Raw genomic sequence first — 23,053 nt, 5'->3', positions numbered from 1 at the left:
AGTTCAATCACATTTATTTCACACTCACATAAGCAATAACCTCAAATGGAAAATCAATTCAGATCACATTTATAAAAACGCCAACCAAAGACTCTTCTTTCTCCGTCAGCTCAAGAAGTTCAGAGTGAGGAAACATCTCCTAATCTGATTTTACACAGCCATCATCCAAAGCATGCTCACTTCATCAATAACAGTTTGGCACAGCAGCTTAGACACTCACTCCCGTAATAAACTACAGCGCATTGTCAACAAAGCATCCAAAATCATCAGCACTCCCCTCCCATCAATAGAATCACTCAATCTCAAACGGTCTGTGTCAAGGGTGAAGAAAATCATTTCTGATCCCTCCCACCCAGCTCACCACATCTTCCACCTGCTGCACTAAGGGAGGCGCTACAGCTCACTGCCTGCCAAAACATCACGATTTTAAAAAAGTTTCTATCCATATGCAATTCGAACTCTGACCACTCTATGATAATATCACAAAGCCACCTCGTGCATGTACTGTATACTGCATGTTGTTTGTGTTTCATGTTATGTTTGACGGGAATCAGCCTATTGTGTAACATCCTGTACTGAATATGAATTCCACCAGCTTGACTGTGTGGTCATTAAATAATCTGAATCTAAATAATCTGAATTTCAGAAATAATATTTTGTGGCTGTGTGGATTGTTTACAAATGCATAAGAAGTAACAATGACTCTGAGACAATAAATGGCAATAAATTAAGTGATTGGGGTTGTTACATTTTATGAGTACACAAAGGTTTCACATTGATGAGCACTGGGTAGAGGATGACCTTTGGAAATACAATATTGGTATCTTTAGTAGCTCAGGAGGTCATTAAACAAGCTCTTTATTATCTATCTTCTTGCTTTGGAGCAAGCCTATAAACTGAAAGTAATAATAATGCAATTAAAGGGCATATAGAACATATAGCACAGGGACAGGCATTCTGCCACATCCATTTGTACACCATTAGTTAAATGCACCCTGAACTCATGAAAGATCTATCCAGATGCAAATATCCAGTCAATTTCCCGGCTGGAGAACCTGCAGCCACTCACCGAGAAGTGTGTGGTCTCCCAGTAATCCAAGGGTATATTGTGGGTCCAAAGTACTGTGGGAGCTGGGTTCCTCCTGCAGAGACAAAGGTATCTCACTGGGCCGCCACCATCACTTAACACAAGCACACTCCAAACTAACAGACCCTCCATCTCCAACACACTGCACACTCTCACAGGACTTCTCTCTCTTTTGCTCCTCTTAAGTTCACACAACCTCCATCTCCTACACTCCTCTGAAATCAAAGGATGTTGTTTCTAAACTCAAAGGACCTCTGTTTCCAGTGCTACAAGAGTTGGGCAATAACTGATGCAGACCCTTTAACCTGAGGCTCTAGCTCCTACTTAAATTCTCCCCTATTCCACAAGATCCACATTGCCAAACACGTCCACAAACATCCATGTTTAAACAATATCACCTCTCATTCTTTTAAACTCCAACCAAATCGCAATCATTCAATCACTCACAGGAATCAATCTGATGAACCTCTGTCTTCTATGACTGTATAAAATCATGAAAGGAATCTACCGGCAGATGCACAGATTCTCTTACACAGAATAGGGGAAATCAAGAACCGGAGAGCGGTGAACGGGGAAAGATTTGATAGGAATCTGAGGGGTAACATTTTCACACAAAGGGTAACGGGTAGATGGAATGAGCTGACGGAGGGGGTAATTGAGGCAGGAACCTTTGCAACACTTAAGAAGCAATTAGATAGGTACATGGATAGGACAGGTTTAGAGGGATATGGTCCAAACACTATGCTATGACTCTATGACGTTAAGACTCTATGTTCCACAAGCTCAGCTCTTCTTTTTTAAATGCAGAGACTATATACAGGGCTTTAACTGTTCGTTAGACACCAGTGGATCAACTTTTCCATAGAGCTCTTAATTCCCAGATGATTGCTGTTCCCTTATTTATTGGCAAATATTTTAATTTCCAATTCTAAACCATTTCACCACTCGCACCTCTGTGCAATAAACAATCTTCTGGAGAAACCCAGTAGGTTAAGCAGCATTTGAGAATGGAAAGACACTAGAGACCCAGATTTGATCCTGAACTCGGATGCTGTCTGTGTGGAGTTTGCATGTTCTCCCAGCGACAGTGGCTTTCCCCCAAGTTCTCCGGTTTCCTCCCATATCCCAAAGACCTCCGGGATCTCCCGTTTCTTCCCACATTCCAAAGACATACAGGTTTGTAGGCTAATTGGCTTGCTATAATAGTAAATTGTCCCTAGTATGTGTGCAGGATCGCTGGTCGGCACAGATTCTGGGCTGAAGGGCCTGTTTCCGCATTGTATCTCTAAACTAAACACCTGTTGGTTTGTACTTTTAAATTGGCCACTGTTAAATTGCTCCTATTGTGTAGGAGTGGGATATCATAACTGTGAACAGGTGATCAGTGGTCATTGTGTACTTGGTGTGCAGAAAGGTCTCTTTCCATGCTACTCAACCCATTGAGTTTGTCCGGTGGATTGTTTGCTGCACCAAACTGCTGTCTCAGCAGTTCTTCGTGTCTCCACTCATACCTATGTAATTCATTTCTAATTCAACTCTACTTTTGATAACTTCATGCCCATCTTCGGCTGAATATTAAAAAAATTATTCTGATTACTTCTCTTGAAGATCATTTTGTAAAGATGACTAAAATTAACCATGTTTCATTAGAGTCAAAAATGTATTGTTCCTACACTTTTTCGATAATGCATTGCTCTTTAAAACTGAACCAACTTTATTTTATTCAAAAAGATAGACACAAAATGCTGGAGTAACCCAGCGGGACAGGCAGCATCTCCAGAGAGATGGGCGACATTTCGGGTTGAGACACTTCTTCCGACCCAAAAAGTTATCTCCATAGATGCTGCCTGTCCCGCTGAGTTATTCCAACATTATGCGTTTCTCTTTGCTGTAAACCAGCACTTGCAGTTCCTTCCGACATATTTATTTTATTAAAATTACTTTTTCCAATTTGATTGGCCTCGTCCGTATAGGATTGAAGTTTCTCGAAGATTTTACATTATTCTTGCTGCAATTCTCCCTATCTTTTGATCAATATTACAAACTATTAATATTTTCATTTGTGTTATTGGTGCTACTGTGCAGCCTACAAAACAATGCCATTGGTAACTTTGTTCCTTTGACTCTGCCCATACTGATTCTGTCTGGACCAGAATCAATGCACACTGCTGCCCTGACGTTATGCTTTATTGTCAGGGCTGCAAGCCCCTGCATCTCCCCTTTGTATTTCCCTTTTAATTATTGTGCCCTGCAATAATTAAAAGGCCATCTTGGCCACTGCAAAATCACCTTTCTGTGAGGGGCAATATAACTGTACTTCAGGTTTACCTTGGTGTTCATTGGGGAACAGATCTCAACTCTCTTTGCAGCACTGATTATTCCAACACTACATGATGCACATCCACAGCTAATGGCAGTCCAGGTCTTAAAAACATAGAGCTTTACTTCTTTATTTGGGCCAGATTAGTTCAGTACATAAGCAATTAAAAATGTGACCTGAGCATTCAAATATGTTGAAAAAATGTATATAAGCATATAACAAAGGAGAAATCAAACCGAGAAAAGGAAAAAATATTTACAATGTGCTATTTATTACATTTTCACACTACTATTACACAAATTTATATACACACACGCATGCATGTGTGATGTAATATATAGGGGGGTTGCACGGAAGGTCACTGGGTCATAGGGCTCGACGCACGGAGCCGCTAAATCCAACTGGAAGACATCCATCACTTCCAGTATATGTTATTAATGCTAGAAACGCGTACTTTCCTACTTGTTAAAATCCGGCAAAATGTTGAATGTTTACGCTGAAAAAATTTGTGGGAGTCGGGGTAAGTGTGAGAGACATGTACCCAACTTTAGAATTCCAAAAGTGAAGTGAAATGAAGGTATAGAGAAGCGAGAACTGAAGGGACTACAGCAGCTAAAGTGCTTGGTAAACATTGAAAATATTGGGAATTATCGCATTTGCTCACTGCATTTCATGAAGTAAGGCATTATTTGTGTTTTTTTCTTGATTCCTTTGCTATCTAAAAATTCTCAGAGTGATAAATCTGGCTGTAAATTTTTCTTCAGATGCGTTTTCATTTTGTATGTAAAAAACCACTTGAAAACCATGGGCGATTTAAAAAAAATTACAGCCAGATTTATCACTTCTGAAACTTTTTAGATGCCAAAGGAATCAAGAAAAAACACAAATAATGCCTTAGTTGATGAAATGCAGTGAGCAAACGGCCAATGTTCGCCAAGCACTCTGGCTGTTGTTGTCCCTTCAGCTCTCGCTTCTATCTACCGTCATTTCTCCTCACTTTTGGAATTCTGAAGTAGGCTAAATGTCTCTCACGCTTATCCCGATTTCCATAATTATTTACAGCGCAAAAATTGACAATTTCAGCGGGTTTTAACGGGCCCGCTACGCTGGAAACAATGGTAAGTGCCTACCTGCAGTTCATCGTGTGTACTCCATTTGGAGTAGCGTAGCAACAGTACGGGTCATGGGTCGTGACCCCACTGCCGTGAAACCTCCCTATACAGTATATTATATTTTATATTACATATCACATAATATATTGTTATATATTAATCAATGTATAATACATCACGCATGTGTGTGAAAATATATTAATATATATATTTGTGTATACACACACACACGCATGTGTGATGGATAATATATATTTTTATCGTGTTTTATAATATATTACATATAATATATTGTAATATATGAATCAATGTATATATTATACATCACAAATAAGTTTTTACAACATATACATACATGATGTATGATATATACATGTACACACGTGTGCGTGTGTGTACAAATGTAAAACATTTGTAAATATTTTCTTTTTTTCTCTACTTGATTTCCTACCTGGGAAATACAGACTGCAATGACTTGAACTCTCAAATAACAAACTAGTGGCAAGTGTAGTCTGAAAACCAAGCAATCCTCAGCCTTCACTGCACAGTCCAGTAAAAGGATGCAAACTACAGCCCAAAGATTTAGCATCTCGTTACAAAACTGCCGAGCAACTTTTCCCCCCACTGATGTGACAAAGAGCAATGGCGGGGGTGACCGCTTTCTGCATGGGCGGGAAGTACATTCACTGGCAGGATTGCTGCCTGCGACCAAATCCGCCCTGTGATCTTTGCCTACGACCTTCGCCGCCTTGTTAATCACCCTATCCCCGGGCTGGTGATGTGTCGCCACCTGAAACCGCCCACAAGGCAGGCAGGCAGGCAGGCAGGCAGCCGCTCGCCAGAGCACACCCGCCCAGATGTCTGACAGTCACACTGAATTAGCTCTATAATGTATTGCTCTTGTAGAAAGTTTTGCTCTATAATGTATTGCTAAAGGAATAACTGAACCAACTTTATTCGTTCCAAAGATAGACAAAAAAAGCTTGAGTAACTCAGCGGGACAGGCAGCATCTCTGGAAAGAGAAGGAATGGGTCGAGACCCTTCTTCAGACTGATTTTTTATTTTATTCAAACCACTTTTTCCTACTTAATTGCACTAGTCCACGCAAACATAACGTTTCTCGTAATGTTTGCATTACTCTTGCTGCAATCATCCATATATTCTGGTTAATATCACAAACTATTAATATTTTGATGACACACTCGCCCTTTGATAATTTAGTTCTCACTTCTGCCGGAGTGTTGTGATTTTAAAGTGCCACGTGCATCACTCGGATCAAATGATGTTGCCTTGCAAATATTTGAAAAGCATACCAACTTGATTAAGGCGCCTCTATGTATTTTTATGAATAAAGTCTATTTTTGACACTTAGATTTTAAAGCTCACCTTCAAATTGAGAAGGACGGTTCAGTTACTCGAACGTATAATGCGGAAGCAAACAGGAGACCTTTGACCATTGGCAGCAGACTCCGAATATGGCGAGTAACACAATCCAAATGTTATCAAATGGTGCCCTCCTCTGGCATTGATAAAGTATTGCTTTTCGAAATTCTGGGTTCCAGACAGATATGATTCAGGTTCAGATCAGATTCAAATTAATTAATTGTCATTTACAGCAAGGTGCAATGAAATTCCCTGTTTGTATGAAGCTCATGGAATAAACTGTATATATGTAGTAATGACAAATACAACTATAAATAAATGAGTGCAAAGCAGCAGAATAGTGCAAAGATTGCAATATGATCTGAAGTGGTGCAATAAAGACTAAAGTAAAATGTAGAAACAAGTAACTGCAGATGCTGGTTTACAAAAGAAACAATGTGCTGGAGTAACTCAGCAGATCAGGCAGCATCTCTGGAGAACATGGATAGGTGACTTTTCAGGTCAGGATGCTTCTTCAGACATGGATAATAATGGATAACGGATTGAGATAGTGTTAAAGTAAGAGTACTTGGCAGCACCTCAGGTAGACACAAAATGCTGGAGTAACTCAGCGGGACAGGCAGCATCTCTGGATAGAAAGAATGGGTGATGTTTTGGCTCGAGCAGACCATTTTCAGACTCACCACGAAACAGTGTCCAAATCCCATTCCTTCTATACCAGACATGCTGCAGGACTGTCCCACTGAGTTTACTCCAGCATTTTACAAAATTCTTAAGTGTCTATCTTCAGTGTAAAAGTCCACAAGGGGTCATCTGCAGTTCCTTCCTACAGATACCTCAAAGATTGGTTCCCTGGCGGGGATCTGATAGCATGTACGGGAGAGATGATCAGTAGTCATATTGAATTAAAGGGCCGAATTCTAGACGTCTGGGAGAAGTTTTTAAGTCTAGACCTGTATCAGTCCCCCAGAAGAAATAGCAGAGAAAAGCGAATGGCCAGGGTGTCAGCAACCCTTGATGATACTTCCAGCCTTCTTGGTGTAACACACCATGAAGATTCAATATTTAGATATTTATGATGGAACCTGGATTCCTCTTGCTTCGTATAACTAAATATCCCATAAAATGATGTGCTGTAGTTATAGTCATATTTAAATTGGTAAATTCACATTAGTCCCATAGTCCCCACCAACTCCATAATCCCCATCAGACTTGCTGATAAGCTGCTGGAACTGAACACCCCACTGTGTGCCTGGGTCCTAGACCTCCTGACCACTAGGCCCCAGGTGGCCAAGATGGGGAGATATACCTCCAACCCCTTCACCCTGAACACAGGATCCCCCCCAGGGTTGTGTCCTCAGCCCCCTACTGTACACACATGACTGTGTGGACAGGTGTAGCTCCAACTCCATCATCAAGTTTCTTGATGACACAGTGGTGGTGGGCCTGATCTCTGATAACGATGGGAAGGCCTACCTGGAGGAGGTAGCTGACCTGGCACTCTGGTGTCAGGCTAACAGCCTCCTCTTGAATGTCACAAAAACGAAGGAGCTGATTGTGGACTTTAGAAGGGCACAACAACCAAGGACGTACACGCCACTGGGGATTAATGGGACCACTGTGCATAGGGTGAGCAGCTTTAAATACCTGGGAGAACACACTGCCGCAGTGGTGAGTAAGGCAAGGCAGCGCCTTTATCACCTCAGGCAGCTGAGGAAATTCAGGGTCTCTCTAAGGATCCTTCAATCCTTCTACTCTGGTGCTGTAGAAAGCATCCTGACCGGAAACATCTCGATCTGGTTTGGCAACATCTCTGCCCAGGACAGGAAGGCTCTGCAGAGAGTAGTGCGTTCGGCCGAACACACCATGGGAACTACACTCGCCACCCCCCTGCAGGACCTATACACCAGGAGGTGTAGATCCAGAGACAGCAAGATCATGAAGGACCCCTACCACCCTAGCAATGGACTGTTCCAGCTGCTGCTGTCAGGCAAGCGCCTCTTCTGTCACGCTGCAAAAACAGAGAGGATGAGACGGAGTTTCATCACACAGGCCCTCAGGACTGTAAACTCTGATCTCACCAGGGCATAAATACGGTTGCATCTTCTTTTTTAAATGTAAATACTGGTTCAGTTCTATTCTGTTGTTTTGAACAATCCCGCAAGTATTGCCACTTTCATTTCACTGTACATCTTGTACGTTTATGTGACAAATAAAGTTGACTTGACTTGAATACTCCATAAGATAGTTACTATAATAGGAAAGGTAGGAAGAAGAAAGCAAGGCACATGATAAAAGGGTTCATTTGAAAGTAGCTCACACATGGAAAAAGCAACATTGTCTTAGTTTCATCAGAATTTATGTTGAAAGGTTATTGACCCAAAACAGGTTTTATCTCAGCACGTGAGCAACAGCATTTGCTGTTTAGTTTAGATTGTTTACAACATGAAAACAGGCCCTTCAGCCCACCAAGTCCATGCCAACCAATGACCACCCCTTTATCCTACACACTAGCGACAATTTATAGAAGCCAATTAATCTGCAAACCTGTATGTCTTTGGAATGTGGGGGGAAACCGGAGGACCCGGAGGAAACTCACAAGGTCACGGGGAGAACATACAAGCTTCATATATACAGTGCCCATAGGCAGGATTGATCCCGGGTCTCTACCTGGGAAGGGGATCAATTGACCTTATCCCTACTGACCTAACAATACTCCAAAACAACGTGGTTGAGTTTTAAATGCTGTTTGAAAACAGAAAAATAACACACAAGTATGCAATTTGGCCCATCATATCCATGACCTTTACAAAAACAATCCAGCTAATCCTGCTCCCCCTCAAAACCTTAAATTATTCACCATTCACTTACCTATTCATTTTTCTTTTGAACATCATAATTTATCCATGATCCTCTAACAGTGCCTTCAAGATTCTAATCACTCACTATATAAAAATATTTCTCCTAATGTCATTTTTAGTTGTTTTGGGTTGCCTTAATTCTATATCCTTTAGTTCTTAACTCTACTTTGCCTATACCATTCATGGTTTTAAATGTTGCTATCAGATCCTCTCTGAATCTCCTCTGGTGCCAAGAGAACAACCACAGCTTCTCCGATTGATCCCTGGAATAGTTGTAATTGATTCAAAGATACAGCGTGGAAACAGGCCCTTCGGCCCACCTAGTCCATACTGACCATTGACCACCTGTTCACATGAGTTCTACGTTAACCCATTTTTGTATCTACGTCTTACAATTTAGAAATACCAATAAACCTACAAACCCGGACGTCTGTGAGATGTGGGAGGAAACTGGGGCACCTGGAGGAAACCCACACAGTCACAGGGATAACTTCCAAATTCTTCAAGGTCAGCACTGGAAGTCAGGATCGAACCTCGGTCTCCCGCTCTGTGAGGCAGTAGCTCTACTAGCTGCGCCAATATGCCGTCCCTTAATCTAGTAATTTATTTTCCAAAGCACACACATTTTTAATAAAATATGTTGTAGCCTCCTTGCTCTAAATATTATATGCATCTATTTATAAAGAAAAACAAGGTGGATGAGTACCAAATGCCCGCATATTCAGGATGAAGTTTACAACTCCCCTCTTCAATACCATACACCTTGTCCTTGATGTTATATTTCAATTATATATGAAAGACTTTCAATGTCTTCATTTATAAAGCAAATTGTCCGTTTAAAATCATTGCAATCACCAGTCAATACATTGAGTAAAGGAATTAGGCCATTATGTAACAAGTGTCTATGTTGTTGGTGAGACCACACATGGAATATTATGTACAGTTCTGGCCAGCCAGTTAGGGGAAGGATATCACCAATCTGGAAAGAATATAGAAAAGTTTCATGAGAATGATGCCCAGGCTGATGGCTTCAATTTTAATGGCTAGTTAGGCTGGGGCTGTTTTTGCTGGAGGGTAGGAGGTTGAGCGGTGACCTTATAGAGGTACAAAGTGGATGGTCACAGTTTTTTTTTCCTCAGGGTAGGGGAGCTTAAAACTAGAAAGGATAGATTGAAGGGGAAATGGGAACAATTAAAAAAGGGCATGAGGGTGCAACATTTTCTACACAGAGGGTGGTGGGTATATGGAATATGCTGCAGGAAAGAACTGCAGACGTTAGTTTAAACCGAAGATAGATATAAAAAGCTGAAGTAACTCAGCGGGACAGGCGGCATCTCTGGAGAGAAGGAATGGGTGAAGTTTCGGTTTGAGACCCTTCTTCAGAGTGTATACTGTCAGTGGAAGTTTTTTTTAAGCGATGGTAGACAATTAGATGGATAGGAAAGGTTTAGAGAGATATGGGCCTAAAGCAGGTAATAAAGGACTAGCTTAGTTAAGCAACTTGTATATATCATGGACATGATGGGTCAAATTGCATTCTTATGTGCTGTCAGCATGTGCAAGCTGTGCCGAAAGTACATGTTTCTCTGCTGTGTCTCTTTGACACATCTTTTTATTATTCTCTGCAAAGGGTTCCTGACACACGTGTTATCTGCTTTCTCTTTCCGCAAAAGCTGCTTAACTGACTGAGGTTTTCCAGCATTTCTGTTCTTTTGTTTTAGATTTCAACATCTGCAGTTTTATTTGTTTTCCTCCACAGTTCTTTCATTTTGTTTCACAGACTAATCAGTAAACCTGTAATAGAAATGAACTGCGGATGCTGATTTATACCAAAGATAGACAGAAAATGCTGGAGTAACTCAGTGGGTCAGAGTCTCTACACAAAAAGTAATCTATGTATTTTCTCCAGAGATGCTGCCTGACCAGCTGAATTACACCAGACTTTTGTGTCTAATTAGTAAACCTGCATTATTATTCCAAGTCCACCGCTGCTTTGGGTTTATCTCCTACCTCAAGTAAAACTTCAGATGCAAATGTGAAAAAGCAGTGAACAGATAGATACAAGTTCAGAAGTTATTGGAGCAGAATTAGGCCATTCAGCCCATCAAGTCTACTCCACCATTCAATCTTGGCTAATCTATCTCTCCCTCCAAACCCCATTCTCCTGCCTTCTCCACATAATCCCTGACACCCATACTAATCAAGAATGTATCTACCTCTGCCTTTAAAATATCCATCGACAGCAGCCACAGCCTCCTGTGGCAATGAAGTCCACTGATTCACCACCCTCGGACTAAAGAAATCCCTCCTCATCTCCTTCCTAAAAGAACATCCATTTATTCTGAGGCTATGACCTCTGGTCCCAGACTCTCCCACTAGTGGAAACAGCTTCTCCACATCCACTCTATCCAACTCCAAGTCCACGCATTCAAAATTCTGGTACAGAAACCTCAAAAGTGCACCAAGACCTGGCTTGGCTGGCGGTGAGGGGAGCCCTCTCAGTTAGATCCTTCCTGCACCGTCGGAACCTCACTACCAGCTCACGCTGCCCCCGGGACGGTTGCGGTGGAGAGGAGACGGTTGCCCACCTCTTTGCAGAGTGTGGGTTTGCAAAAAGAGTCTGGAGAGGTATGCAAGGGTCCCTGGAACGATTTATCCCGAACAGCTCCGTCACAGAGGACTCTGTGATTTACAGACTGTTCCCAGGGACACATTCAGAGACTGACATCGAGTGCTGCTGGAGGGTCATCAACTCGGTGAAAGACGCTCTTTGGTCTGCCCGAGTGTTGCTCACCACCCAGCAGAGTGAGATGTCCGTCAGGGAATGTTGCCGACTGGCCCACTGCAGACTGCAGGAGTACGTGCTAAGGGACTCGCTGAAGCTTGGTGCAGCCAACGCCAAGGCTCGGTGGGGGAGGACCACAGTCTAGGGTCCTTCCGCTGCTGGACATAGGGGGCACGGTATGGTGGAGACGCCCCTCAAATTAAATTAAGGGAAGGAATCCCACGCCAGGGGGCCACATGAGTGGCACGGGTGGGGGACATTTTTTGTGGAAATGAAACTGTCAGATGGAATTTTCGCACTGTGTAAACATTGTATATATTTATTACTTGGACAGGGGCCAGAGTGGCACGGGTGGGGGACTGTTTGGTGAAATTTGACAAATGTAAAAAAATCGTACTGAAAAAATTTGTATAGTCTCCGAAAATGTCGGATGAATTTTGTTTGTTTGAATGGTTCAGGAATTGTATATATTTATCAATTGAATAAAGTTTATTTTGAAATAAAAAAATAAAAAAAGTATTTAATTTATAACAATCCATGGGTGAAATCCACCATGAAAGGCAGACTATTTAGGAAATCTATCGAAACATAACTCCCAGGAAAGCAAGCCGTGATGGTGGATGGTTAGTGGTTAAGTAACATTTGATAGTAGTTTATGGAGAGATCCTGTTTTAAATATATAAAGAAATCCCTCCTCATCTCCTTCCTAAAGGAAAGTCCTTTAATTCTGAGGCTGTGACCTCTGGTCCTAGACTCTCCCACTAGTGGAATCCTCTCCACATCCTCCCCATCCAGGCCTTTCACTAAATCAAAGATGATATATGATCTTTGGTTTCAATGAGGTCCCCAATTATTCTCCTAACCTCCAGCGAGTGCAGGCCCATGGGATGATTCGGGTCAAACCTCCTCTGGACAGGAGTAGTTGCGGCGTCTCTGTCTGTGTCTCAGTCTCTGTCTCTGTCTCAGTGCCGTTCACTGGTTTGGCGGGTGGCGACTGGCGACTGGCGAGGGTTCAGGGGGCGGGGATCTTGATGTTGGCTGCACGGCGCTAGGACGCCGCCAGCTCCCCGCTCTCCGGCCGCTCTGTGGCCGGGGCCTAGTGGCCATGAGCGGGCGGGTCGGGGCAGCAGAGGCCGAGGCCGCTGGGCCCGGGGTGGAGGTGCTGAAGCTGAGCGGGGTTCCGGGCTGGGGCCCGGGCAAGAGCAACGACCTGCTACTGGGGCTGGGCGGGCGCGGCGCCAGCCGGCACCACCTGCTCTACTTCCCGGGGGACGTGCAGGTGAGCGCCGGGGATGGGAGGCGGGCCTTGTCGCCCCGGACAGCGCTGGGCCGGGCCGGGCCGGGCGGGGAGAGGGTGAGGGGCCGCGGGCTGCGGAGGCGGGTGTCCGGCGGGCGGGCCCTGGTGCCCGAGCACAGGGAAGGGCGGTCAGGGCAAGGCGCACAGGGAGGGAAGCGAGAGTGGGAAGGGGGAAAGAAAGAGGGAGGGGAAGGAGGGAGAGAAGGAAAGGAAGAATGAAGGAAGGAAAAAGGGAAGGATGGAAGGAAAGAAAGAGGAAAGGGGGGAAGGAAAGAAGACGAAAGGAGGGAGGGAAGGAAAGAATGAAAGGAAAGAAAGAAAGAAAGAAAGAAAGAAAGGAAAAGAAAGAGGGAAAGGAAAAGGAAAGAAAGGAAAGGGGGGAAGGAAAGAAGACGAAAGGAGGGAGGGAAGGAAAGAAAGAAAGAAAGGAAGAAAGAAAGAAAGAAAGAAAGAAAGAAAGAAAGAAAGAAAGAAAAAGAAAGAAAGAAAGAAAGAAAGAAAGAAAGAAAGAAAGAAAGAAAGAAAGAAAGAAAGAAAGGAAGAAAGAGGGAAGGAAGGAAAGAAAGAAAGGAAGGAAGAAAGGAAGAAAGAAGGATGGAAGGAAGGAAAGAAAGGAAGGAGGGAAAGGGGAGGGAGGAGGAGGGAGGGAAAAAAGGAAGGAAGGAAGGGTAAATAACTGCAGGTGGTGGAAAATCGGACATCAAACCAGAAGAGTATGCGGGGAGGAACTGAAGGGAGTAAACAGACAGAGAAACTAAACAGGACAACAGTAAAACGTACGATGACCATGATCAGAGCGAGACAGAGTTACTTGAAGTTAGAGAAATCAAACCTCATGCCTCTAGGTTATAAGATGCCCAAGCGAAATATGAGATGCTGTTCCTCCTATTTACATTTGGCTAAACCAGAAGATGACCCTCGGTATAGGTCGGGTAGACCAACCCAGCAACTGCCTACTGTGGAAGCACCTTCCAGGTGCCATCTCAACGTTGTTGGAGCCCGTCGGTTATTCACATATTAATATTTAAAATAATGATTGTATCCCAGATTCAGAAACAATATGACAGTCCATTCAGACTGTCTGCGCTTAACGTTTATGGTTTTCAATGAAAAGAATCTGGGAGGGCAATCACACCTATTTTATCACCAATTTAAAAAATATTCCTCGGTTCTATTATTTTCTTGTCTCACCGAACCTGCCTTTATCCCATGAAGTGCACCTTCCAGCCCACATTACCACCTAACAGGACTCCAGATTGAATTTCACATACCAGTTATCAAACTGGAACATTAACCCATCACCTATTCCAGATAATTCAGCTGTGATTAACCAGTCTTCACCAACCTGTCTCAGCTGACATCACCAGCATTCAATCTCTCTCGGTCTCCATCCTATCACACATTCCCTTTGTTGTTTTCATTTCTCCTCAATTCCTGCAACTTAAACCTTGTTTGATTTCTAAGATACAATGCCCTCCATAATGTTTGGGTCAAAGACTCATCATTTATTTATTTGCCTCTGTACTCCACAATTTGAGGTTTGTAATAGAAAAAAAAAAATCACATGTGGTTAAAGTGCACATTGTCATATTTTAATAAAGGCCATTTTTATACATTTTGGTTTCACCATGTAGAAATTACAGCAGTGTTTATAGATAGTCCCCCCCCCATTTCAGGTCACCATAATGTTTGGGACACAACTATGTCTTGTAAATGAAAGTAGTCATGTTTAGTATTTTGTTGCATATCCTTTGCTTGCAATGACTGCTTGAAGTCTGCGATTCATGGACATCACCAGTTGCTGGGTGTCTTCTCTGGTGATGCTCTGCCAGGCCTGTATTGCAGCCATATTTAGCTTATGCGTGTTTTGGAGGCTAGTCCCCTTCAGTTTTCTCTTCAGCATATAAAAGGCATGCTCAATTGGGTTCAGATCGGGTGATTGACTTGGCCACTCAAGAATTGCCCATTTTTTTAGCTTTGAAAAACACTTTTGTTGCTTTAACAGTATGTTTGGGATCATTGTCTTGCTGTAGAATGAACTGCCGGCCAATGAGTTTTGAGACATTTGTTTGAACTTCAGCAGATAGGATATGTCTATAAACTTCAGAATTCATTATGCTACTATGTGTACTATGTCTCATCAGTCAACAAGACCTTTGTCCAGAACTTTGGTTGCTCTTTTAAGTACATCTTGACAAACTGTAACCCGGCCATCCTATTTTTGCAGCTAACCAGTGGTTTGCATCTTGCAGTGTGGCCTCTGTATTTCTGTTCATTAAGTCTTCTGCAGACAGTGGTCATTGACAAATCCACACCTGACTCCTTAAGAGTGTTTCTGATCTGACGGACAGGTGTTTGGGGGAGTTTCTCTATTATTGAGAGAATTCTTCTGTCATCAGCTGTGGAGGTCTTCCTTGGCCTGCCAGTCCCTTTGCAATTAGTAAGCTCCCCAGTGCTATCTTTCTTCTTAATGATGTTCCAAACAGTTGATTTTGGTTAGCCTAAGGTTTGACTGATGTCTCTAACAGTTTTATTCTTGTTTCTCAGTCTCATAATGGCTTTTTTGACTTTCATTGGCACAACTTTGGTCCTCGTGTTGATAAACAGCCATAAAAGTTTCCAAAGTGATGGAAAGACTGCAGGAAAGACTAGGTGCTGAGAACTGTCTTATACCTGCATTAATGAGGCATTTAAACACACCTGAACACTTCGAAATGCCTGTGAAGCCATTATGGTGCCATGAAATGGGGAGACTATATATAAAAACAGCTGTAATTTCGACATGGTGAAACCAAAATGTATAAAAACACCCTTTAATAAAATCTGACAATGTGCACTTTAACCACACGTGAATTTTTCTAGTCAAGAGTCAAGTCAAGAGAGGTTATTGTCATGTGTCTCAGATAGGACAATGAAATTCTTGCTTGCTGCAGCACAACAGAGTAACATGCTTTTATGCTTACACAACAGTGTAAGCATAAATACAGAACAGTTCAGCTTGTCTATATAGCATAGACCATATATATATACATATAAATAAACAGATAAAGTGCAAAAAGCTGTTATATTTGAGAGTTTGTTTGATGGCGAGTTTAATAGCCTGATGGCTGTGGGGAAAAAACTGTTCCTGAACCTGGATGTACCAGATTTCAGGCTCCTGTACCTTCTACCTGATGGTAGCGGAGAGATGAGTGTATGGCCAGGATGGTGTGGGTCCTTGATGATGTTTACAAATCTCAAATTGTGGAACATAGAGGTAAATAAATAAATGATGGGTCTTTGTCCCAAATATTATGGAGGGCACTGTACGGTGAAGGATCATGGACTTATCAACCTAAAGTGTTTTCCCCTTTGTTTTTTCTTTCTATACCACTTGACCTGTTCTATATTTCTAGTATTTTCTGTTCTAAATTTTGACTTTCAGAGGGTTGATTAAAAATTTGATTAAATAAATGTTTTAAGGTGCATCCATCTGTGCAGCTGAAGATATGGCTAATTAAAATTGCAGTGTTATTAGTTAGAATTGGAGGATTTCAAATGTTGTGTATGTTAGTACAGCACCCACTCTTTACAATCTCAGAACAAAGAATGAAATCACTGTGAAAAACTCTGCAACGTATTCACCAAACATAAAAGATTATTAAGGGTTTGGACATGCTAGAGGCTGGAAACATGTTACTAATGTTGGGGGAGTCCAGAACCAGGGGCCACAGTTTAAGAATAAGGGGTAATGCATTTAGAACGGAGATGAGGAAACACTTTTTCACAGAGTTGTGAGTCTGTGGAATTCTCTGCTTCAGAAGGCAGTGGAGGCCCGTTCTCTGGATACTTTCAAGAGAGAGCTTGATAGGGCTCTTAAAGATAGCGGAGTCACGGGATATGGGAGAAGGCAGGAATGGGGTACTGATTGTGGATGATCAGTCATGATCACATTGAATGGTGGTGTTGGCTCGAAGGGCCGAATGGCCTACTCCTGCATCTATTGTCTATAAAATGGCGAGAGATTTGGTTTAAAAATGGCAGAGTATATTTTGTGCAAGAAAGTGCTGCGGATGCTGGTTAAAATCAAAGGTAGACACAAAATTCTGGAGTAACTCAGCGGGACAGCCAGCATCTCTGGAAAGAAGGAATGCATGACGTTTCGTGTCGAGACCCTTTTTCAGACTGAAGTAGGGTCTCAACCTGAAACGTCACACATTCCTTCTCTCCAGAGATGCTGCGTGTCCCGCAAAGTATGTTTTGTTGGTTTGATGAAAGGAAGTATTATTGAAGATTTAATTTTTCATTATTTATGAAAAGGTTATTATAGCTGATTTGTATTGGGAAGAATACCTAAATTGATTGGTGATTTGATCTGGTGAATCAGGGTATTCACCAGATTATAACCATAATTTGGAAACAAATGCAGATAAACGTGCTTTAGAGAAAGTTAATTTGATCATCATTCAAAGTCGGTGTGGGACTGGAAGATTTATGTGAGGAAAGTTGGTTTAGTAAATTATGTGAGAGAGTTCAGCTGAACGCCACATGGAGAGGGGGAAGTATGTCGCCATAGGTGGGGAGCAAGAGATGGCCATAGCATGCTGGGTTAAAGTAGATCTATCAGTTTCCCAGTGCCAGCCTGCACCTGATCAAGCACATTGGGACAAGCTGGTAGAGTTGCTGCCTCACAGCGCCAGAGCCCCGGGTTCGATCCTGACCTCGGGTGCTGTTAGTGTGGAGTTTGTACGTTCTCTCTGTGACCATGTCAGTTTAAACAGTGCATCATTTTTTTTCCCACATCCCAAGGAGGTGCAGGTTAATTGGCTCTTGTAAAATTCCCATTAACATGTAGGGAGTGGATGAGAAAGTGGGATAATAGAGAACTGGTGTGAACGGATGGCCGAAGGACCATTTTCATTCTGTCTCTTTCCGATTAGAACTAAGTAGATCCCTCATGTAAACGTAGGAGCAGCTTTCACAGCTGTGTTAGAAGAGTTATAGGAATGAAGGAGACTGCAGAGAGTGGTAGACACTACATGGTCTATCACAGGCGCCAACCTCCCCACCATCTCGGGGATCTATAGGAGGCACTTCCTCAAAATAGCAGCCAATGTCATCAAAGACCCAGACTGCCCTGACCACACTCTTATTTCACTATTACCATTGGGAAGAAAGTGCAGGAGCCTGAAAATCATGACCACCAGCTTCTTCCCAGCAACCATCAGGCTCTTGAACACTACAAGCCACAAACCTCAGCAAACATGATATTCTATGGATAGTGTCTAGTTATACTGTAGACTTTGGTTACCCTATATTATGGTTATTAATCAAATTTTTGATGACTGTATGTTATCTGTCAGTTACTGTGCTTACAGGCCAGTAAAGCTGCAACAAATCATGAGAGGAATAGATGGGATCGAATCACAGTCTCTTGCCCAGAGTAGATGAATCGAGGGCCAGAGGACATAGGTTTAAGGTGAAGGGGGAAAAGATTTAATAGAAATCATTTTTTCACACAAAAGGTGGTGGGTGCATGGAACAAGCTGCCAGATAAGGTAGTTGAGGCAGGGACTGTCCCAACATTTAAGAAACAGTTAGACAAGTACATGGATATGGACCAAACGCAGGCAGGTGGGACTAGTGTAGCTGGGACATGTTGGCTGGTGTGGGCAAGTTGGGCTGAAAGGCCTGTCTCCACACCGTATCACTATAACTCTATCATTGTTGGTACATATGACAATTAAACAGTCTTGACTCTCTCTTGACTTGGTCTGCAGGCAGCTCAGCATGAAAATCGTAGCTGTGACACCTTATGGATGCCTGACTTTCGATGACCCTTTGCTTGCCCAGTCTTCCATGCTTTTATGGGATAGATAGAAAAAATTGGAAAGACTGAGCTCATTTAAGAAAACCTTATTTGGTGATCAGCCCTGGAACTTTCAGAGCTAAAGTTCTTTCCTACAGAAGTGGTTAGATTAACAGAAGGAATTCTGATTGATCATAAAAGCAGAAAACTACAGGAATAGTAGGTAAAACAACAGCAGTGGAAAGAGAAAGAGAGTTTCTCAGATTATTGTTTTGATGAGGTTGGCTTGACTTGAAATGTTAACTGTTTCTCTTTCATCGAATGCTGCCTGGCCTCCTGAATGCAACCAGCATTTTTAGTTCTTAAGTTTTTTACATCTGCCATAGTATGCTTTTTAAATTCTGATATTCTAGAATCCTATTTCCACTGTTTCAGAACTATAAACAAATGGATTTAAAAGGTAGACAAAACTAGCCTATTATGCTAAATCTATCAAATAATCTGTTTATATCTGAAAGAAACTAAGATGTGTGCATCAGTGGGTTGAGAAGGGAATGTAAGCAATTCTAAGTAATTAATTTTGCAAAAATGTAAATGGAAATATTTTCAAGTCAAAATAGGTTTGGTATGGATTTTCCGTGTGAAGGTCATGTTTGTGCTCTGACAGCCTAATAAGCAAATTGTGATGGCTGTTTTCCAACTTGAACCGCTTCCAAGCTTGGATATTCACCAGTTTCCACATGCAAGCCCAGGCAATAAACCATTACCAACTATTTCTTGGAAGTCTCTTCTGTGAATTGTTGAAACCTTTAAATGCTATTTGGTCAAAACAATTTTTTTTAAGAAGCTGGAGTGAATGTACAATAGTGTAGGTACCTGGGATTGACTGTGACTCAGAGTTTCAAAGAAGTCTAAATTAGTGACTAATATCAGTGGGGGAAAAAAGATTTGCCCACATTTGAATTCCGGATGTAATTATCTGGCTTTTACTGTCAACAGGTATTTCAGTTCAGTTTAGAAATACAGCACAGAAACAAGCCCACAGAGTCCACTCTGACCAGCGATCCCATACACTGGCATTATCCTACACACTAGGGATAATTTTACATTATTTCCGAAGCCGATTAACCCACAAACCTGTACGTCTTTGGAATGTGGGATGGTGCGGGACTGGTGATCCCGGAGAAAACTCACGGGGAGAACGTACAAACTCTGTACAGACAGCACCCATAGTCAGGATTGAAACTGGCTCTCTTGCGCTGTAAGGAAGCATCTCTACCGCCACGCCATTGTGCCTTCAAGTAATGTGAATATTTCGGTGTTTGGTGCGCAGTGAAACATGTATTTGCATTTTCTTTGCAGGATTATCATGAGCTGATGATACGCCATTCAGAAAATGTTCGCTGGCAGCAATGGAGTCTCGAAGAAGTTGCCATTTTACTATTCCATCGTTTTCCTAACAGTCACATATGGATCATAAAGGCTTCCCGGATGCATCTACACAAGTTCAATTGCTATGACAACTTTGTGCAAAGCAATTTGTTTGGTGTTCCTGAACATAGCTCTGACTGCAGGGCTTTCAAACACTTGTATTCACTGTTGATGAATGGGTTTAATGAAGCACGCACTGTTCTGCGCTCACGGACAAATGCTGATGGACAGTCTCACGATTCATTTACAGCTGCCCACGATGAAGCCTGTAGTGGTCATTCTAAAATTGCAAATGGCCTCGCTTCTAAGAATGACCTGAGTACTCCAAGTCTCTCTGGAAATTACACAGAGGTTGAAAACCAGAAATGCACTGACCCGTCATTGAAATTTACATTGATTGGTTTCAGCAAAGGTTGCGTAGTATTGAACCAGCTACTGTATGAATTGAATGAAGCGCAAAAGGACAAGGAACTAGCTGCCTTCATCAACAACATTACAGCAATGTATTGGTTGGATGGTGGCCATGCTGGGGGAAGTAATACCTGGGTCACTGATCCAGAAATCCTGAAGGGATTAGCCAAGACAGGTATTCCTGTGCATGCACATGTGACACCTTATCAAGTGCGGGATGGCATGAGGGCTTGGATTGGGAAAGAGCATAGGAAATTCATTCGACTCTTGGGGGAGTTTGGTGCTAAAGTGACAAACCAGCTTCATTTTGAAAATGAAACCCCTTCTCTGAATAATCACTTTAGGGTTCTTCAAGTGTTCTGATGTGCTGAGAATCGATTGTGACAGAAGAATCACTAATTGTTGTTCTGACTTGTTCTTAGTAAAGCCAAGTAGAAAAATGCGTACATGTGAAACTGGTACACTGGAGAAATCCATTCCATATTTTGAGAACTGAGTAATTGCATGTAATTTTGTCCATCTCACAACCCTAATGTTTCTGCACATTAAAATAGTGTTGTGGGTACTGTCTGAGTAGCCTTTACTTTGAATTCTATTCTCTTGCATTTTATGGACTTGCCCTAATTAAATATTTCATTTGTACATCTTCAATCTTCAAATTGAAAATGTTCCAAGTCAGTGAGGGACAATTGATTTTCTTTTGTCTAACCTAGACCGTGTTCTTAAATTGAGGTCTCCATCAACAAATTGAGGATGCTTGATTTGATTTTGGGAATTCATGCTTAATAGCTGAACTTATCAGCACTCTTGATTCTTAAAAGCAAACTTGAAAAATTACTCATTAGATAGTTACTAAAAGAAAATTTATGGTCATTGACATAGGGGTGGAAGATTGCAACCTTCACGTGGTCCGCCCTGTTTCGACTAATGCAATCAACTCGACATGCACAAACAGAAGATCAAATAGAACAAGTTGTCCAACAACTTTAGGCTGTGCACGCCACACAAAAGAAGAAGAAGAAGTCATTGATATAGCAGTGTAAACAGTCAGAACCTTTTTCCCAGGATGGAAATATGAAATACTGGAGGAAATGGCTTTGTTAGAAAGGTAAAGATTAAAGGTGATGTGCGGGTATGGTTTTTTTACGCGGAGAATGATTTGTGCCTGGAATACGCTGCCAGGAGTTGATGGTGGAGGCAGCTATAATAGTAATGTTTAAGAGGCTGTTAGATAGGCACATGGATAGGCAGGGAACAGAGGGATATGTATTATGTCCAGGCAGATAAGGGTTTGCCATGGCATGTTCGGTACGGACAATGTGGTCCAAAGGGCAAGTTCCTCTGCTGCACCGTTCAATGTTCTATGATGCTAATAAAGAGAAGGGAAGGGAACTCACATTGACTAGGTTAGTACATTCCCACAATCTTTCCATTCAATTGTTGTGGCTCATCTGATTCATAGTTGATGTGTCAAGCAGATGCCACTAAAATTAATTTAGATTCCCTTGCATTTAAAGCTATATTGGTGATGATAAGGGCATGGTCAAGTACATTTTAATCATGTATTTACGTAAGCATTTTTTTGGTTTATACCAGATATCAGACATTCAAAAAAGTAAACCTGATACTGCTTGCAGTTTGTATATGGGGTTAGCGACAAGAAAATATTATTTCACCACAGATAGGACAGGTTTGGAGGGATATGGACCAAGTGCAGGAAGGTGGGACTAATGTAGCTGGTACATGTTGGCTGCTGTGGGTAAGTTAGCCCGAAGGGCCTGTTTCCACGCTGTATGACTGATTTTCTAGTCAAAGGGAAAACTTAATCCACACCTATCAGACCAAGATTTCCATTCAGAATTTGTGTATGCTTTATATTGACTAGACAAATTCGAAGTTAGTTTCAATAGGCAAGTGTATTAAGTATTTCCTTTTCATTACATACGGATGTGTTGTAATAATTCACAGTTTACTATATGCTTTCAAAGTGTAGTCCTGTTGCGCTAAAACAGTGGATGCCACTTTCCACTACACACAAGTAACTCTGGAGTTTATCAGGTGCAATGAATGTCATTAAGTCAGCAGCATGCTAGGAGGATGTTTAACGCCAAAAGCACAATCTGTACATGGTCAGGAAGGTTGTAATTGGAGTGATTAAAAAAAAAATCAAAACTGAAAGTTATTTCAGGTTTAAAACATTAGATTTTCGGGATATACACCTTCACAGAAAAAAAAAACATGGCAACAAATAACACTTTCAGGAATATTAATGGAATGAAACATCTTCATAATCTTGTAAGAACCAAGAGAATGCTGAAATAAAATAGGTTGAGGATCTTCTAAGTAATATAGCCGCAGGCAGGCTGAATGGATCTTCTCATTGGTAACTTCCCTGTGATATATTGATACTTCCGACATCTGCAGTTTGAAATCAGCACAGACCCAAAAGCAAATACAAATGTCTCAAAACGGGCTTCTTGAGTAAAACCGATCTCCATTCCAGCACAATTGTAATCCCTGTGAAGCCATAGGAAAACAAAATATTGGATTACTGCAACCCATTGCTTCTTTGTAGTT

The 23,053-nt window shown here is 41.9% G+C and overlaps 2 protein-coding genes across 5 annotated transcripts in view; one reads left to right on the top strand and one right to left on the bottom strand.

Moving 5' to 3' along the window:
- The window catches only part of ftcdnl1 (formiminotransferase cyclodeaminase N-terminal like 1), a 29,313-nt gene extending 16,798 nt beyond the window's left edge, over positions 1–12,515 (bottom strand). For 2 of the 4 annotated variants that reach the window (XM_055637728.1, XM_055637724.1), the window contains exon 1: positions 5,907–6,418. The gene's annotated coding sequence lies outside the window, so the exon portion shown is untranslated. Of the gene's footprint in view, positions 1–4,970; positions 5,843–5,906; positions 6,419–12,412 lie in introns of those variants that run through there. The other 2 variants (XM_055637726.1, XM_055637727.1) reach the window with 2 other exon arrangements.
- c7h2orf69 (chromosome 7 C2orf69 homolog) lies at positions 12,326–21,046 on the top strand. Its single transcript, XM_055637729.1, has 2 exons — positions 12,326–12,828; positions 19,997–21,046. Exons 1-2 carry the CDS (start codon positions 12,655–12,657, stop codon positions 20,837–20,839), a joined length of 1,017 nt encoding a protein of 338 aa, XP_055493704.1. The 5' UTR covers positions 12,326–12,654; the 3' UTR covers positions 20,840–21,046.
- Positions 21,047–23,053: the final 2,007 nt, after the last annotated feature.

The sequence above is a fragment of the Leucoraja erinacea genome, chromosome 7, assembly GCF_028641065.1.
Source record: "Leucoraja erinacea ecotype New England chromosome 7, Leri_hhj_1, whole genome shotgun sequence".
Classification (NCBI taxonomy): Eukaryota; Metazoa; Chordata; class Chondrichthyes; order Rajiformes; family Rajidae; genus Leucoraja; species Leucoraja erinaceus.
This window is presented reverse-complemented; position numbering and strand designations above follow the sequence as displayed.